Genomic DNA, 19,378 nt, shown 5'->3' with positions numbered 1-19,378 from the left:
ATCATTCAAGTCACCCCAGGGTGCCATGGCACGCTGGCTGAAAACCACTGCCCTACAGTTATTTGGCACCGCAGGTCAACTCTGACAGGTGGGTGGGGACTACCCACATTTGAGAATCCAGGGTGTCATATTTCATTTCCAATGAACTCTCTTGGCTCCCCAAATTGGCTTCACAGACCAAGCCTGGCCCACAGGCTTGAGGTTCCTCACCTCTGCCCTAGGGATCATATGACAGATGATTAGCTAATTTAGTATTAGTGCCCCACTTTTATCACCAGGATAACTGACCATAGAACAGCCCGTCCAATTATTAGCTACCTCCATCAACCAAATACAGAGCATCAAAGGCAAAGATATAGGGTAAGACACTACCGTTAATTCAGAATTCCCTTGGATCAAAGCACACCAACTGTACTTTTATCAAACTATTTGATATTTTAACAAAATAAGCAGAATCAATTTAAACAATTAAAGGTTGCTCTAACTTCTGAACTCGCCCTAACTGCTAGCAGAGGTAGGTAGATTCTCTTCACAGGAAGAATACTGGGGGAAAGGAATATAAGAAGAGTTCAAGCATTTTAGGTATTTTCCATAATTTAACCCTTAACTTTCTAACTTCTAGTGACAAGGAGGTATGGAAACAAGGAAATCTGTACCAGTCACAAGCCAAGCACAGTAAAGTAAGCCTGAAGAAAGCAGTCCAAGAGGAGATATGGATTTCTCTCATGCATCTTCTACCCTCTTATGAAGAAGTTAAAATCAGAAGTGAGAGAAAAAAGGTTCATGACATAGTCTATGATTGAGTACTATGGCAAGAGGCTGCTATCGTATCTTCCTTATTCCCACATGGAACCCTTTCCCAGTACCATGGAGACCAAAACAGAAAAATGTGCCCATATGATGTTGTAATTTTAACATTCTATATTTTCCCCCTTATTATGGAACTCAAGATGGCATACACAAAGTTCTCCAACAGCCCTCCTGTCTAACCACTAAGCAGACCCAGACCTGCTTAGTTTCAGAAAGGTGGTGGTGCCATATCCCATCAGAACATACACCTCAATCACAGCTTAAGCAATCAGTTCTTAATGTTGAAAGCATAGCAAAGAAAAGGGGGAAACCATGGATGTATTGCCAAGACTGAGAAACATGCCCTGATGGGGTGCCATGTCCTTTCTTTCCCTATAGCTCACTAATGAGGTTGTGGTTTTCTGAGCACCTGTGAAATAAAGTTTTGCCATGTGGTCTTTAGGCCAACCTAACATTCTGCCTACACAAAAGTAACCATGTGTACAGTTGAAGAGGCCAAGCACTTATTGAAAATCACTGTAAAACTTTGCAATGAGTTTTTATCCTTCTTTGTAGGCTGCATTACTCCAACCTAAACACACACTTTTGACCTCCTGTGCCACACACATTAACAGCTACTGAGAATATTCTTAACCACTCTCAATAAATACAACTTGCTAGTATCAAAGGACATCACAGTAGACCAGTTATAGACCTGTTCTATCAGTTACCAGTGCAATTTTAGAAATAATTTAATTCTGCCATACCCTTGAACCTCTCTACTTCAATTATTTAAATAAATTCCTAAAAATCATTGTCATTCAAACATTGCGGATTCTTTATTCATCTTTTATATGTCTTAGTACTGACTTTCACCATGGGGAAAACATTAGAAGTTGTTTAGCTGAATTAACTGTAGACCAGAATCCAAATAAGCTGACATTTTTACTCATTTATCAAATTTCTGAAGACTGCCAGGGTGCTCAGTTATCAGTAGGCCAAAATTGTATGTGCAGACTCTTATGTTCAAAAGTTGTTTTACATACATGACATAGTAAGTGTGTATGCCACCATAAATGCACCTAGTGAGAACTCTCAGCCAATTTCTGGTCCCTGATCCATCTATACAATACATATGTTTGGTACAGAAAGATATTTTTGTCCACACAACAACAACAAAAATGTAATGTGTGAAATAGCTTTTAAGACCAATTCCCCCCCACACTATTTATATACAAGGTGTTCACCACATCTTTCTAGCATTTTATATTGATTTTATTTTATTCTAGGTAAACCTGAGGACACGGGTGGTGCTGTGGTCTAAACCACTGAGCCTCTTGGGCTTGCCAATTAGAAGGTCAGCAGTGAGTCGTCTGCAACTGGACTTAACTGTCAGGGGTCCTTTACCTTTACCTTTAGGTAGACCTGAAGCACATTTCTATTGATTTTTTAAAAAACCCATTGTTGATCTTTATTTAATATCAACATTTCCTAAAATGGTCATAGAATAAATTCAGAAAGAAAGAATGCCTCAAATGTTCCTTTGTTGAGCCAAAGTGCTATGGATCTGCAACAGCATGAAATTTCTACCGAGAGGCTGGATACAGAACTCATATTCCAAACGATACAATGCTGATTCCAAAGCAAACAGAGGTTGCCACCTTGTGGGCTGGTAAACTACAGCTATTAATTAAATGATATATTGTTTTTATACTTCTTGTGAGATCTGATACAAAAGGTGAAGACATGTTTTGGGAATATTTTAAGAAGCATTAAATAGCATCCTGCCTCTTCTTGCAATTTATTTGAAAGGGACTCAAAGTGTTTGCTGCCAATAAAAGCAGCATGTAACAGATGTTATCCCATTTACTCCATCGTTCCAAATTGACCGGGGTGACCAATGCAACTCCAAATCCTATGCAGTAATCAGAAGAAAATCATAGCAGCAAAGCAATAACAGCAGATAGGGGAAACTGGAAGTAGTCAGAACTTAGCAGGGAAGAGAAAAGAGCCTTATGATTTAGCTTTTCCATAGGAAATAGTACCTCCTCTCAAATGCATCTTCTGCCTTCTTGAGAGTCCTGGAAGACCTCATCCCTGCCTTGAAGGCCTTTTCCCACCTGGCCTAAGAGGGCAGGACCCTGACTGACTCCAGCTACCCAAGGTGAGGCTGCTGAACAGACTACTGGGATGGAGTATTGTTTAGAATGTTTTGTTGGGGGGGTTGCTGTTATAGATATTAATTTTTTGTATCTTTATTTTAGATCTTATTATGATTTATGTGAAAACTGTTTGATCTGGCTGTGCACTTTTTGATGTTTTATTTATTGTTTATGACTACTTTGTTATGTTTGTAATTATGTAATTTTTTATGCTGTAAGCTATCTTGAGCATGGTTTTAACTATGCATACAAATAAAATTATGTATGTATGCATGTATAAAGATTCACTTGCAATACTGGTGCTTTCTGTTAATTTACTGAGTTTCTTAGTCCCTTTTTGGTCACAACTTGAAACAGTTTGTGGTTGTGCCACATGCCAGCCCTATCTCTAGCCAGAGGAATTGTGACTGCTCTGTTAGACAGCCCTCAGGCGTGAGAACGCTGCTTTAAAATGCCAGGTTGCTTTTACATAATATCTCTCTCATTCATGACTTGATTGTGGATGAGGAGGCTGCCCTGGTATGTATTACTGAGACATGGGTTGGTGGGACCTTTTTTCAGCCAGAACTTACTGGAACTCAGTTCCGGCACCTCTTTTTCTAGAAAAATAGCACTGTGGATGGGTAAACAGAGTGGGTTTGGTCTTACTCAGCTGTGCCTACCTGGGTTCTCAATCCAGCATCAGTCTTGAGGGTGGGGATGGGGGAGGGGCTGCATTTCATCTCTCTCTCCAAACTTCCTGTCTGCTTGAGTGGGAATCTAGAGTGAATGTACCTGGCATTGGGCAATCAGGACATATTAAGGAGTCTGCTGGTTTACCACCCACCACACTGCCCAGCAGTCTTGCTGACTGAGCTGACAGAGGTGGTCTTGGAAGTAGTCTTGAAGGCTTCCAGACATCTATGCTGTGGGAGCTGAAGGTTTCATGGCAGCTATGATAAAAATGGGGCTGTCTCAACAGGTCACTGGCCACACACACAGGAGGCCACACCCTGGACCTGGTTTTCTCAACCAGGCAGGAAGAGAGTGAACTGAGAGTGAAAGGATATTAACATCAGTCTTTTATCATGGTTGGATCGCCTCCTGCGGAGTTTTAGGTGTCCAGCAGCTTTCCCCCTCTGCAGAGGTAGGGGACCTATTAGGATGGTGCACCCTCAGAGGCTCAAGGATCCAGTTGGTTTCCACATGATTCTAGGGAATTGTCCCATCTAATATGACTGGGGTTCCTGCTGAAACAGTGCCTGATCTGTGGAATATACAGATGGCCCAGGCCATTGACACACTTGCCCGAGCACCCTTTCCTACTTGACAGAGCCTCGCTGGCTCCTTGGCGTAGAGCAGAGCTGAGGGCAATGAAACAGACAGGGGAGACAGCTAGAGTGCAAGCAGAGAAAAACTCCAGGTAAATGTAAGCAAAATTAGTGGGTGCTCATTTTTGAGCCTATTTATAGTGACAGTGAAGGTGGCCAAGAAGACATACTTTTGCTGCTTCCATTGCATCCCCACCGGGTCAACCAGCAGAGCTTTTCTAGGTAGTATGAGGCCTTTTAAAGTCTGACCCAAAGAAGGTGGCAGAACAGACAGTGGCCAACAGTGACTTGCCCGCAAAAAACTGCTGGCATCCATCCCAACCAGCACAGCAAATGGTCAGGGATGATGGGAGTTGTCAGTCAGCATCATGCTGACTTATCGTCCCAAATGTAACCTGTTTCATTTTCTATGTGCCCTTTTAATTTTATTTTCTATTTAGTTTTCTATCCAGCTATTCAGTCATATTCTGTTATAATCATGTGATATTTTAAATATTATTTTGGGTGGGAAACACTATATATATATATATATATATATATAGTCTAACTTTTGGACAATTTCTAGACAGGAGGTGCATAGACAGTAAAGAATGTAACCAAACTAGACATTTTTTTAATTTTAATTAGTATGTCCATTTAGTGTTCGCAAACATGTTTTTGATATCTAAGTAATGGACACCACAGCATTTTTTTAAAAAAAGATGTCCTTCAAAAATTTATGACAGGCAAGTGCTTTCAACCATTTTTCATTCTTCCAATCCAATTTCTTTTATGAAGTTTCCTTATCTTTGTGAATTTCTACACTAGGAATTGCTAATTTATTTGATTGAAAAATAAAATGGTTCTGCGACTTACTGACAAATTATGGATTTAACAAAAAACAGTTTAGTTGGCATTAAACCATTTTCTTATCAATGTAACTTCATCATGTCTACATTTACACCTCATCAGAAAGTTATACTCATTTGTTTTAACAGCATGTTTGGTTCAGCATTTTGAATCCTCCAAGACAGAGCTATTACTGAAGTTGATCATGCCTAATTTAGCATCTTAAAAGAATTCAACTGCAAGGTGTTCAGAACGTTATGGAGAGAGAAAAAGCTCTCCCAAGATACTCAGCTTCAAGCTTTGTCAATTTACTCTTCTAAAATAAAGTTGACATTCTAATGGAAATGCTCTACTTACAGCATAACAGGAAAGAAAGGGAAAAAACAGTGAGCTGTTTAAAAAAAGCTGAAGTACCCTACAGGCCAATTCTGTCTGTTTCTGACTGCAGGTTAAACATGTGTTGATGGCATCTTTATGATTTCAGCATTTTAAACTATTTGTATGTCTTTAATACACAAAAACATTATTGAATATCTCCAAATACTCAAGTTTCTTCCTATATTCACTGACCTCCCAACTCAATTCAAACATACAGCATTCTTTTCATTGATTACGTTCCAAACTATTCTACTCACAGCAAGTTCTTGCTGAAATGCTAGTGCCTCATTTGGTAAATTTAATTTCAAGCCCACTCACTGATTTACCAAGCTTAAGAAGGAAACCAAGAAGGAGAAATTGTGGGCAGCATTCATGCAGGCAAGAAACTTGAGGCCAAAGATAGATCTTCAAGTAAAGGAAGAACTTTGTCTGACCCTATGAAGTCCCATTTTGTAGAATTTCTAGCATTTCAACAACATTACGTTTATTACCTGGATACTATGCTGGATCCATTGTAGAGGTCACTAGCATACGACAGTGTTGCGAGGGGTCGGACAGAATTGTAGCGAGTGAACTTGGATAGACACTCCTGAAATTCATCCAACTGGCTTGAGGTTCTGCTGTCATCTACAAAGGTGCGAGGGCGGGGGGAGGAGGAAAAATAGGATTTTTAGATGGGAGAACACTCAGGAGCATCAGCAATTAGTGCAACTGGTACATTATTCAGCGACACATGTTCTGACTTCCCTAACCACACTAACATTCTGACAGCCAAATTCTACATCACTTAGTTTCTGAATAGTCTTCAAAAAGGCAGGTGCACACAAATCACATTACAGCAGTCTAACCTGGATATTATTAGTGCATGAGGCCAGGCCCATCCTTTCCAGATAGAATCACAGCCTAAGCAGATACTACTTTCGCTGTTGGTTCAGCAACGGCAGCAAGTTCTTCCACCTGCACCCTTCCTGTCTCATTTTAGGAAGGGAGGAAAAGGAAAGCCTTATTGGTGGTGCAGGGCAGATGACAGGGTGCCCTACAGCACCCCCACAAAAAAGCTGTCACCCTAATTTATACACCACTTCCCAGGACAGACATGAATCCAGGGACAGATGAAAACAGAGTAGGAAAGGCCACGAAGAACTCTGAAGTTAAAGAAAACTAATTTATGCTGATTGCAGATAGGGACAGGAATCTATGTCGGGAAGTTAAAAGAGGAGCCAAAGAGGTGAATGCTGTTGGCAGTGAAGTTTTAGATATAGACATAGGTAAGGAGACTGAGGTGGCACAAGAGAAGGCAATTAATATACTATTTTTGAATGTTTTTAAACATTTATTCTAACATATGGTTTCTCAAGATGGTTCATAGTAGGTTATAAAATATACATATATAAAAAAAACCCAATCATAATGAAAAACTGCAATAGTCAAGGAAAGAGAAGACTAGAGGTTTATGCTGAAGTAATTGTGGGTGGGGACTGAGAGAAGTCAGCCGTACTGTACAGTAAGTCAGACTGAATTCTGGGGACAAAGCAGGGACGAATTAAATAAAGACAAAGGTTTGGATCTGGTTGACAGGGTGGAGGGCAATAATATGAACCAATGGAGAGAATTACAGTGGACCCTCTGGATACAAACCAGAGGTCCGTACGTACCCCGAAAAGTCCGCATCTAGAAGCACTGCTTCTGTGCATGCAGCGAAACCCGGAAGTATATACTTCCGGGTTTGCCGCATTCGCAACCCGAAAGTTACATTACCCAAGGGATCACTGTAATAAGGAATTGGAGGGCAGACAAAACTACAAACCAGAAACAAATCAATATTATGGCAGTTGGGTGTCAATTATCTTGGTCGCCTAGAGAAATCAACCTCGGTGAGTGGCAAATTGCCATGCTGGACAGGAGAATATAGGTAACTGGATGTGTGGTAAAGACACAGTTAAGTACCCCATTCAGTAGCTAACAGGTATTCTACCTGATACTCGAGTCATCCTTGTGGAAAAGTAGCATTGCTCCAGATCTTCAAAATGGGCTGTAAGCCTCTTCCTCCTTGATGCTAGCGTACTGTTATACCAAGGCTGCTTCTTAGCCTGAAAGAAGGAGGGGAGGAGAAAGGCTGTATTCAGAAGCAACTTCTTTGGCAGATTCTACTGCTCAGCGAATAAACAGTAGATAGACATTTCAGATATGCTAAAAATCAAAATAAGGGTTAACATTTGTATTTGCTTCTGATTTTGTCAGTGGTCCACATGGGACGTCTTTTACCTATAATCCTTTTGATATGAAGGTAATAATTACAAGAGATCTATATTTATGCCTCAGGCATAAGATTTGTAAGAGAAATATCACACAAATCAAAGATCACAGTATTCCGGTGAACAGATGATACAACAGCAACTTCTCCAATTTCTTGTCATACCACTACAAAAGAAATGACACCCAGCTCTCCAAGTTGGGGGGAGGGAATGGAATGTCTTTACACTAATCACTTTCAAGGAAACAAATGACCAAGAAAATACTTCTTGAGCTCCCTTTCCCCCAAAGGCAACTTACGGAACTACAGTACTTCAAAGCATACAAATTTCAGGATTAACTGCTAACTTGAATTTTTCTATGCAATTTCTTGTTGCTAACACAACTTTTAGTAGAAACACAACACTTGCACACTTACAACTCAACATTTTAAACTCAGATGAGTCTAAATAAGCAGAATAGAATTCAAAATTCAAAACTATAGGCATACACTCACGGAGGTGTTTCTAAACAAACAGAATATGATTTAAAATTGGGAGGTGGGGGTAAGCAATGCTAAGGCTTCAAGTTTTCAATATCCAAATTTAACCAGACAGGATAAAGTTTGTGGGTCCTTCACATTTCCATAGCAGTCCTGAGTTATGTATAGATCTGTGGCATTTATGGATAACTTAACTATACATTTTCTTGGAAAGCGAGAATCTTTCCTGTCTTCTCATCCCCAGTTGATTTTGCAGTCACATGCTACTTAATTATAATGGTACTCATGAAGAACTCAAATTACCAATGTAAATTACAGAATATGTATACCAACAAAAAAATGAGGATTACATTTTTGAAAAATGTTAACAAGACTGTGGACTCGCCACTCTGCATTTTCATATACTAACATCAAAAAACTAATTAAGAATGACTGATGAGTAAGTTCCACTTTGATTTGTATGGAATTTGGTTTAAGGTGTGCCCATTTAGAACAAACCTCAATCCATTCTATCTGCACTACAGTATGGGTTCCAAGACCACTTCCAAATGAAATCAATCCACCCCTTTGACCCATTAAGAATATAGTGTTAAAACAAGCTGATGTTACACAAAAACTGAACACACCTCCAAAAAGATTGCTAGGTGTAGTTTGTTCAAAAGTCAAAGCAACACTGAACTCTAAGTGAACCAGAAGACTGCAGCTGCCATCTCTTGCATGATAGTATTGTACAATGTACCTTTGTATTACAACAAAACTAAGAACCTGCTCTGTAACTAAATGATCAATCTGCCATGATGCATCTTTGATGAAATCAAGCTGCTTCACATCACACAGCCTGTTTTCTTCAACGATCTGTTCACTCTCTTGCTTACCATACGATCTCAAGTAGTTGTATTCAGTATACAGCAGGAAGTATTCAGAAAAACTTCATTAGGGCTGAGCTAAACACAATGCAGGAAATATACATATCTCTTACAAGTATCTGAAGGGTCAATAGAGAAACCCAGACTGGATGAAGATTCTTCTTCTTCTTTGGCAGTCACTCATAGCCGAGTAAGATTGTCTTCTACAAACACGATTTTAACAATGAGTCCGTAAGTGACTGTGGAGGCCAATTCTGGATCCACACGTCATTCCACAGTGGGGACATTGGTTTCTGGGCGGAAGTTGATCACGGTGTGGATTTGCAAAGCGTGCCTTCCTCTTAGCACATTTCTCCCTTGCGTCCTGAGTTCGAGTGTCTTCAAAGCCAATGACACCTTTGGTAAAGGCTGTTCTTCAACTTGAGTGCTCGCAGGCCAGTGTTTCCCAGTTGTGAGTGTTTATACTACATTTTTTTAGCTTTGCCTTGAGACAGTCTTTAAACCTCTTTTGTTGACCACCAGCATTACACTTTCCATTTTTAAGTTTGGAATAGAGTAGTTACTTTGGAAGATGATCTTCAGGCATCCGCACAACATGACCAGTCCAACGATGTTGATGTTGAAGAATCATTGCTTCAACACTGGTGATCTTTGCTTCTTCCAGTACACTGATATTAGCTCGCCTGTCTTCCCAAGTGATGTGTAAAATGTTTCAGAGACACCATTGATGGAATCTTTTGAGGAGTTGGAGATGGCATTTATAAGTTAAACCACTGAGCCTAGGACTTGCCGATCAGAAGGTCGGCGGTTCTTTTTGTAAGCTTCTGCAAAGATATTTAGGATGGTTTGGAGATCCCTCTGAGTGTGTGCACACTACGTTGTCATCAGCATACTGAAGCTCTATGACGGAAGTAACGGTAACCTTACTCTTTGCTTTCAGCCTGCTCAGGTTGAAGAGCTTTCCATCTGTTCGATACATGATTTCTACTCTGGTGGGGAGTTTCCCTTCGACAAAGTGTAGGATCATAGCAACGAAAAGAATGAATAGAGTTGGGGCAATAACACAGCCCTGTTTAACACCTGATCCCACTGTGAATGGTTCACTTTGAGAGCCATTGTTATCTGTGATTGGTGATGATCTGAAGGGTCAGTAGGGAAACCCAGACTGGATGAAGACTAGGGCACTAGATAAGTGGTAAGCAAAACCTTCCCCACTGCACTGTTTTCACAATGAAAATATCCCCAAATCTATTTGCTCCATGAGACAAAATATATACACTCTGCCCCACAGGGTAAACAAATCTGAAGAGTACCAAAATAGCTAAACTGTGGTTAGTTGTAACTATGGATAAGGAAAACAAACCAGTTTCAAAAAGTATGGTTTGAAATTTGTATGCTTTCACTTGCCATATTTAAGACTGTCTTGAACAGCACAGCGAGCTGTAGCTAATCAAAAATTAACTTCTCCTTTTAGCTGCATCAGAGGAGGGGAGAACTGTGTAAGTCTAGGAAGAGACTAGGCTTATTCTTGTAACTATGGTTTAGCATTATATCCTGATCAGCATATTTGAAAACTTTAAATGCTCTGAATTTAACCTACAAACTAGTTTTGCGTCTTCACCGTAAATATTTAAGAACATCTGTATCACCCTCCCAGACTGAGCTGTCCGAGGTCAGCTTCCCCATCTTCGTACATGCCAAGGTTATTTTCTTACCTGGGAAGTACTGCTAAATCCAGGAGGTTGGCTGTATTCTGTAGAATCAATAATGCTACTGAAAAAATAAAGAAAAAAATCTACATAAGGGGTTAAAATATATAGTGCAAGTCATATACACTTTCCCCAATGTGCAACTTCAGTAGCCAGAAAAGTCACAGTGTCACCATTTGTCATCAGGGAACATCTCCACTCAGTCTACCTTCTACCTTCTCTACTCTTCTACCTTTCTAGAAGCTAGTAAATGGCATCCCAGTGCATCTCCTCACACTTAAAGAGCAACCATTTGCCTTGCAACTGGGGCTTAAAGCTCACTATAAGCTATCATCACAGTAACGTGAAGCTGCCAGGAAAGCAAATCTTAAGGCATTTAAAGGGAGGTAGTATTACACCTTGCCAGACATAAGAGGTTGACTTTGTTGCTGATTTTATTGCAGTTCGCTGTACCACACACTTTCCCTTGCACCGCACTCCCCATTCTGCCTTGCTTGAGCATGCCTCCCCTACCACACCATCCACTTTGTATGGAAATCATATGGATTTCTACTTCCTTTCACCATTCTTCTATTCTTCTAATCAGTGAAGTGTGATCTTTAATCAAAATGTTGGTCTTCATTGGCAGAAAAGGTGTGGTTAAGGTAGGAAGGAGGGGCAGTTTTGTTATCTAGTTGACTTTCTGAAAGTGCTTACTGATTTTTAGAATTGTGTTCAACTGGGGCTGCTTCACTGGTAAATTTTCTGGAGTGAGTTTGGGTGTTTTCCCATTGGAAGCTAAATGTAGGTTTCGGGACTCTGATTACTAGTGACAAGGATCTTCTCTTCAAGTTGGGAACAACAGAGGCCCTAAGACATTTCTTGTTCCATGGTGATGTAAGAGGGAGAGTTTTCCCTTTGGGCAAGTATACGTTTGGGTAATTTGTTGGACTGCAAAAAAATGTCTCCCAAGGTTTTTTTCTTCCTCCTGGATGATTCAAATTCCTGGCAAAATCTACTAGTCCCAAAATTTTGGGGAGAAGCACAAAGCAAACTCTAGACAGTTGCTCCAAAGGGAATCAAAACCTTGGGCTGCAAAATATTTCCTATCCCCATAGGACATAATCCATTCCCATTACTTCTATACAAACTGTATTTCCTTCCAAAAAGACAGAAACATTAGTAAAGCAGATGAGTGTAGACTATGGCAAGGGAAGGAGGGAAGGGGGGAAGATGAGGGTGGAGCAAGTTTTGTTTTCGTTTTATGAAGTGTGTTCTATACCAGACATGTCAGCAAACAACAGAGTAGTACCTGTGGGAAGGTGAGGGAGCCTCAAACTGAGGCACAGTGCTGTCCTCACTGACTGGTGAATACAAGCCACTCATTTCCTGCAATATAACCAGATGCAGCACAGTAATTATACAAAGTAAGATTCACACCCCCATTAACAGCAGGCACCTTTAGGAAGATATTACTTAACTCATTATTTTCATTTCAAGTCAGCTAGTTTCATAGAACATTCCTAGCATTTTCTGGAGAAGCTAATGCTATTTTCTCTTCTTATGGTGCTAAAGCAGCTAAGGCACACTGAGCTTATCATCAAAGTGCTTTATTCCAAGAGCAGGCTGGTACAATTAGGACCAATATCTTCCATCTGAGCCTCTTAATATCAGCCCAGATGGAGAAAGTCAGCTGCTATCTCTCAAAATGTCCAAACACTTTTATAAGCTTAATGGTGAGACAGGAGCTCTGACATAGGATGATGCATTTGAATAAATAGCAAGTTCATTCCAGCATTTCTAAATTAGCTTCTCAAGATAAGTAAAGCCTACCAGGCAGCCTACCTGAATAGGCAAACAAAACTCTTAAACTGGAAGGGTCAAACTGCAAAGTCCAAAACTAAAACTATGGTTAAAAGGTTATTATATTTTTTGTGGACAGTAACGTCCTAACGTACAGTACTTCTGGAAACTAACTAGACAGGATTACTAAGCAGCTTTTCTCTTACTGGAAGAAATTTAACAAGCACCTGAATATTCACATTTATAGCCTTCCTTCATTCACATCTGCAACAGAATAGGTGGCAGTTCCCTGTAGTCTTACACAGTTACATTACTTATGTAAATATAAGCAATATGTGGTTAACCCCCATGGTTAGCCTCAGTCCAGTACTTATACATGCTGCAACCACATGGGATCAGGAACTGCCACATCTTTGCAATAACTTTCAAAATGGGGCTCTTATTCCAGAAAAAGAGAGGGACAAAGTAAACAGAAGGGGCGAGATCACTATTCCTATCTACCTGAATGTTGCCACTTGGATGCAGCCTTTTCTTTCTGGAACTATCATTTTATGGGCTGAAGGGAAGTTCTTGTTGTTGGTATCTGTCTCGAGAAACAATGGGGTCGAAATGCTGTTTTAGCAGCACTGAAGTGACCTGTCTGGGGCTCAAACCTGGGCAGTGTGTATGGAGGTCCTGGGTTGCCCATACAACAAGACCCCCTTCTCAGCCTTGCTGATGTGGGCCAAAGAAAAACGGAGTAACACATTTGGCACCAGCTTGGCGTACAAGGTGCCACCCAACTGTCTTAGGAAGTTCACTCTGAATTTGTTTAGGTTACTCCTCGGCTTTTTCTTCTCCCGAATATATCCCACAAGGCAGCAGAGGTGTAGAATCAGAGTCCGAAGTGAAGTATGACCCATAATAATTATTTCTTTTGAGCCATCTAGGATTATGATGCAACTCCCAATACCTCACAAGCTGAAGCACACAGAAAGCTACACACAGAGAAATAAATTCTGAATACACTGAAGGTATACATATATTTGAAATGCCCTCTCATCAAGCGGAAACTCAAGCATTCAAGTGAACAAATTAACCAGAAAGCTTAATCTGTTCATTTTCATCGTTACTGAAGTAACTGCCATAAACTTAACACAGCAGCTCACAGCAATGCAGACAGTTTAATGGAAATGAAAAACTGCTCAAGTTGCAAACAATGGCTCAGTGCCTCACCTCTACTCGTTTGATATCTTCTTCCAGAACACTAAGTTCCTTCTGGATCTGCTCCAGTTGCTGTGGATGAAAAAAGGGATAAGCAAAATCTAAGCCAATTTGTACTGGAAACACTGACACTAGCATAAAATAAATCATTTTCCTTAAAGAGAAGGAAGCGCAAATGGGTTAGGAAAAAATACTCATCTCAGGTAGTCACTGTGCACAAAGTAATGTGCATTATATAAACAAACAAAAATGTCACAGGCAAGAACATTACGTTGCATAGCTTCAGTAATAAAGGGGCCCAACATTATTAAACGTTAATATGTGGTACTCTTAACATCCAAGGTTCTTAAAGTGATTTTAAAAGCAATTATGCTTCACATAATTAGAAAGTCACTGATAACCCACCCAGCACTTGTATTGCTATAGCCTGTAAGATAACAGCAAATAGGCAAAAAATCCTTTGGAAACAAGTAAAATAATTCAACTTGAACCAAGCTGAATTTAATTTACCTAGTGATAAACATTCTGTTTATTTGGGAATTGGCAATGCATCAATGTTAACATTAGGAATTTCAAATCTTTTGAAAGGAGCAGCTAAAATACAACTAGGCATTATATCAAACAACTAGCTTATATCAAAATATGTCACCTCCAGGGCCCACTAAATCCACTGAATAAAAATCAAAACAGACTAATTACTAGTAGAGAAGGGGAGGAGTTATCTAGACACCATCAGTTACCTGAATAGTGGTATCAACCCATACTGCACAGTAGCCATGATACGTAAGATTCAATTGTGACTAGGGCTGCCACCCATTCCTTAAAATGCGGAATCGTCTTGTATTTGAAAGTAAAATGCTAAGCTCTGTATTGATTTAATATGGGATGCAGTTTGTCTCGTATTTGAAGTGATCCTCCCATTCTCCATTCCCTCTCCCTCTCTACTCGCTGGCCCTTTAAGGCTTTTCTGCCCTGCCTCTCCTCCTCCCACCATTTTTGTCCTGGCAGAGAAGTCCTAGCTTTCTTTGCCTCATCATCTCCCTGAATCCATTATGTCCCAAGTTCTTCACAATGATGGGAACATCCCCTCCCCCCATATCCCCAAAAGAAGGACCTTTGTATCGAGGAATTCCCCCATCTCTCTTTCCACCAACCACTTTTCCATCTATGGGACAGCCCACTCTCCCCAAGAAAACAAGTCTCCAAGTTGTCCCTAGTCCTCTGCCTCTTCGTTGCTCCCTGCCTGTTCAGTTCTCTCTCTCTCTCCTTACACCTCTACTCCCGCATCCCCCAAAAGAAGCTTCTTCCTTGTGACATTCTAATCCTCCCCCCCACCCCATACTTCAAATACGGTAGCCTCTCCGAGTTTCCCCTACACCTTCAACCTTCCTTCAGTCCTCTTTGGTCTCCTTCTCATTTGCTTTCTCTCCTTCATTACCGTGGCCGGCTCCTCAGATCTGTGGGACCTGACCTGCCTTACATACAAACCCTTTCCCCCCCTTCTTAACCTATCCTGACACCCCACACCCATTTTCATTCTTGGGATATATATGTGTGCAGCCAGCACATCCCCAGTGGGAAGGGTCTGTCCATTTCCCTACTGACATTGAGCCTTCCCTCTTTGTCTGCCTGGCAACAGCCCATTCTGCCTTGTGTGCCCCCCTACTCTGCTTTTTTTGCTAACTGTGATGTGCCTCTGCAACAGCTTGGGGGGGAAGAAAGCCTGCCAATGCATGCAAAACTCTATCCGTGCAGAGATCGGTGCTTGCTTTGCTTTTTTTCTCTTGCAGGTCTTTGCAGGAAGGTAGACATGATGGAATGGCAGGAAGGGTCCTCCTGGGAGGTTTGCAAGAAGGAAAGGGAGTCTCTTCTTTAGGCTGCAAAACTCCCTTGAGTGGTTTTCCCTTCCCTTGTTTTTGCTGCATGTAATGGGCTCTCCCTTTTTAGTGTCCAATAAGCCAGACCCTTTTAATAGGATTAAAGACCAAAGCTGCGAGAGAAAAAGCAACAAGCGCTGGAGCCAGATTGAAGTTTCCTGCTTGCCCCCCATTTCCAAGCCCCCTACACAGACCCATTTCCCCCTTTCATTGGTTAGCTGTCAGGAGAAGGACAAAGGATTGAGCAGGTTCCTTATCAGCCAGGAGTATTTCAAAATTGGGGCACTTTGACTAAAAACAAAACAGCATCATCTTGAAAAAAAGAATCACATTATACTATTTCCAGAGTTGCTCTTACAGCTTTTGGAGTCAGTCCCTCCGCTACAGAGAGAGAGAGGCAGACAGACAGAGAACTTTCTTGTGATGCAGCAAAGCTTTTGTGGTCAGAGATTTTAATTGTACCTGCAAACGTTTACAAGCAAGCAGCACTCTCACTCCAGCAGCTAGTCAGTTTTAATGGCAAATCTCAATCAATGGCCGTTAGATTACTACTTTTGTCACAGAAAGATCTTTGCAAAAACATGGCTGCTGAGAGTTGCCCTCGACACTTACAGGGAAGAGTGTCAATAGTCACCTTCAAAACAATCAATAAAATCTCCAGGTTTTATTATCAGCTTTAGCACCAAACTACCAACATGAGAGATAAGTGTGACCCTCTTCATTATTCGTAGGATATGTTTACCGCACTCACACAATGCTTCATGCCACATTGGAATGTTACAACCAATCATCCATTAGCATCATTCACAAAAGGATGTCTGAAGACACATCATGTGCCATCCAAACCCACAAAGTATAGCATACAATTCCTAACTGCATCACAATTCCAGATCCTGTGTTTATAATACAGACACACATGAGGAAGGAAGGAAGTGCTCCAGCAATATGAAACAGGCCACATAGTGGTTTAGAAAGTAACATTACATTTGAAGGTTCTGGGTAGAATAAAACAAAGTGATAACTTCTTTACCAAAGGACCACTCACCAGAGAATTAAACAAGAAAAACCTTACTCAGTTTGGCACACTGAAAAAAACAAACCAGAATTTACCCCAGACACTCTTGCTCAGAATTTGGAAGTACCACCAACAAGATACTTAGTTTCAGGAAGGTTTTGCAGTATTTACTTAATCAGTAAACACTGTTGCAATCTCGGACCAAGATTCCAAGCCAGAGATCACTCTCTATTACCTGATTCTAACCTAGTTCTCTCCAGATGTTCTGGACTACTATGCCCATCAAACTAAGCCAGCATGGCTAACGGTTGAGGATGGTGACAGCCATAATTCAAAATATCTGGGGCACCAGTTTGGGAAGACTAATTTATTATTATAAAACTAAAGGTGCTGTGAACACCTGTAACCAGATGGTTTCAATATGCAAAATCAAAAGTGGATGATAGTTTTTCTTCATTTTCAAATGGGGGGGGGGGCACACTGGCTACTCAAATTCCTATGAAATCTTGAATAAGAAAAACCTAGGATGATGTGAACATCCCAAATAGCATCTCTTCCTATGAGACCTGAATCTACAGTTGAACAAACCCTGGATTGAGTGACACATCACCAGCTTGTCTAGGACATCAAGAGGGGCAGCTTCACAAGTGGTAGGACCCACTACTGCTGCCAACAAGGAAAACCGAAGCTATCATCTGTGCAGTAAATGCAATAATGGAAAATCACACCAAATATATGCTTCAAATGATTGTTTCATTTGACCTACTCACACAGTTGTGAAATGTGATGGGTACTTACATAGGCACCATATGCTTTCGTTACAAAGTCTATAAAATGTGTTGTTGCCAATAATTCATTGTATGTTCCAGAGTGGTATCAAATCTACCCCTGGTTATATGAACACTTTCCCAAAACCATAAAGATTATAAAAGCAACAAAAAGAAAGCTGACCATAAAGCAACTGTAGTTTTAAGTAATCAACTTCAGAGCATTTGAATGCCACATTTTTCAAAAGGCAAACAAATGGATGGATGCTTATGGAAATGAGCATTAAACCAGCAAAAATCCCTGCTGCATGCTATTGTGGCTATTTTCATCTAACTGAGCAGTGAAATTGCTGAAACATTTTTTGAAAAAAAAAGGATAATGGAAAATTTACTACTGAAGCTAAAAGCCTACCTTGGGAATACAAGAAATAATCAACTACCTGTGATCTGAATGATTTTTTGCCTTTGTCATTTCTCCTCCCCTATAAATCAATCATCCTATACGCATGTGCAAATGACCTAAGCAACAATGTTTGACATGAAAAGTGATTAGCAGGAGCTAACAACGGCACTGGAGAATTCATGTTTTTATTTGTCCACAATTACCATGCAATAACTAGTGACAGTCTCTCTTTCGCTACTTAACATCTTCATTATGTTGATGGAGGACCATCAGTTGAATGGATATATTTAGGAAGATGACAACTCCAGAATGTTCAGTATATGTACGCAGCTAAATAAAGTAGTGCAACACTTCCAGGGTAGCTGCCTTTGTAGCTGTTGCCTTTGTCTCCTTTGGGAGGAAGGACATGCTATAAGAAACTTAATGAATAATTTTCAGCTGGCCAAAATATTTTTCATAGTGTGTATACAATAAGCTTCAGTTAAGTGAGAAGGGATTATATTGATATGCTCCTAAATTGGCCTGCTCACTTAAAGGAGGGGGTGCAGGCCTTGACTGAATCAGAGAACTGTAGAGTTGGGAGGGACCCCAAGGGTCATCTAGCCCAACCCCCTGCAATATGTAAAACCCGTCCTCCTTGGTATCTCCTGAGAGGATTTTAGTCTCTATGTCAACCCAGTTCTTTCTTTTCAGAAGCAGCAGAAGAATGCACAGCCTTTCCTAGCTATTCACTCCTCTTGGCAATTTTACAGAATGCTACTACCTTATCTTCTGCAGCCTTGGAGTCATTGTACTGAAACGGAGATGTACACCAGTTCCCCACACCTCCCCCAAAATTATTCTCTTGCTGCCTCACTATTACCAGCTCTCTCTCTCTCGACTTCTACTAGACCATAGCACCTATCAACTGGGTACTGCTAAGTGGAAACCTTGCTCTGTTTCCAGGCTTGTTAACACTGCTAACTTTTTAAAGCCAATTGGCTATTTAAAGTTGGGGTATACATTTCAGGAACAAATAAAAACGTATTTCCACTGTCACACACCTTTTTGTTTTCTTATGACATTTGGGAGATCCTTCCCAAGGGTACCAAGAGACCATTCCAGGAAGTCTTAACGTACCCTGCGGTTACTGCTGGCCAACAGCAAAGTTAAAGTAGCCAACTAATTTTAAATCCAATTTACCATTCATAAGTGGGGTGTTCAGGGACAAGACAAAGACTGTTTGCAAAAAAACCTACAAGATTTGTGACCAAGAGGAAAGGCTTTTATATACTCAGGGACACAGGAAAAGCAGTATAAAAACAGAAATAATAATGATATGATGATGACAACATCTAAAATTAAACAGTCAATTTATGAACGTGAGTTTAAGAGTAAATATAGTTTATTTATTCCAGGCTAATCATCATTAGATGCATCACCAATACTGAGGGGCAAGGGCAGAGTAAATCTGAAATCACATGTGCACAACCCCATGGCCCTAAATGCACACTCATTTAAGTTGGAAGAAGGACAAATATTCACACTGGCCATGTAGGGTAACTTCCTTTCCCCC

At 40.6% G+C, this 19,378-nt stretch overlaps 1 protein-coding gene across 3 annotated transcripts in view; it reads right to left on the bottom strand.

The window, feature by feature from the left end:
- The window catches only part of COP1 (COP1 E3 ubiquitin ligase), a 101,031-nt gene that overhangs the window by 66,906 nt on the left and 14,747 nt on the right, over positions 1-19,378 (bottom strand). For 2 of the 3 annotated variants that reach the window (XM_081012156.1, XM_081012158.1), the window contains exons 7-11: positions 13,774-13,833; positions 12,068-12,144; positions 10,783-10,840; positions 7,443-7,557; positions 5,959-6,094 (exon numbers count right to left, since the gene is read on the bottom strand). In XM_081012156.1, coding sequence (XP_080868282.1) covers positions 5,959-6,094; positions 7,443-7,557; positions 10,783-10,840; positions 12,068-12,144; positions 13,774-13,833 — 446 coding nt within the window. The remainder of the gene's footprint in view (positions 1-5,958; positions 6,095-7,442; positions 7,558-10,782; positions 10,841-12,067; positions 12,145-13,773; positions 13,834-19,378) is intronic. The other variant, XM_081012157.1, reaches the window with a different exon arrangement.

This window comes from Podarcis pityusensis (assembly GCF_964106645.2).
Source record: "Podarcis pityusensis genome assembly, chromosome: 6".
Lineage (NCBI taxonomy): Eukaryota > Metazoa > Chordata > Lepidosauria > Squamata > Lacertidae > Podarcis > Podarcis pityusensis.
This window is presented reverse-complemented; position numbering and strand designations above follow the sequence as displayed.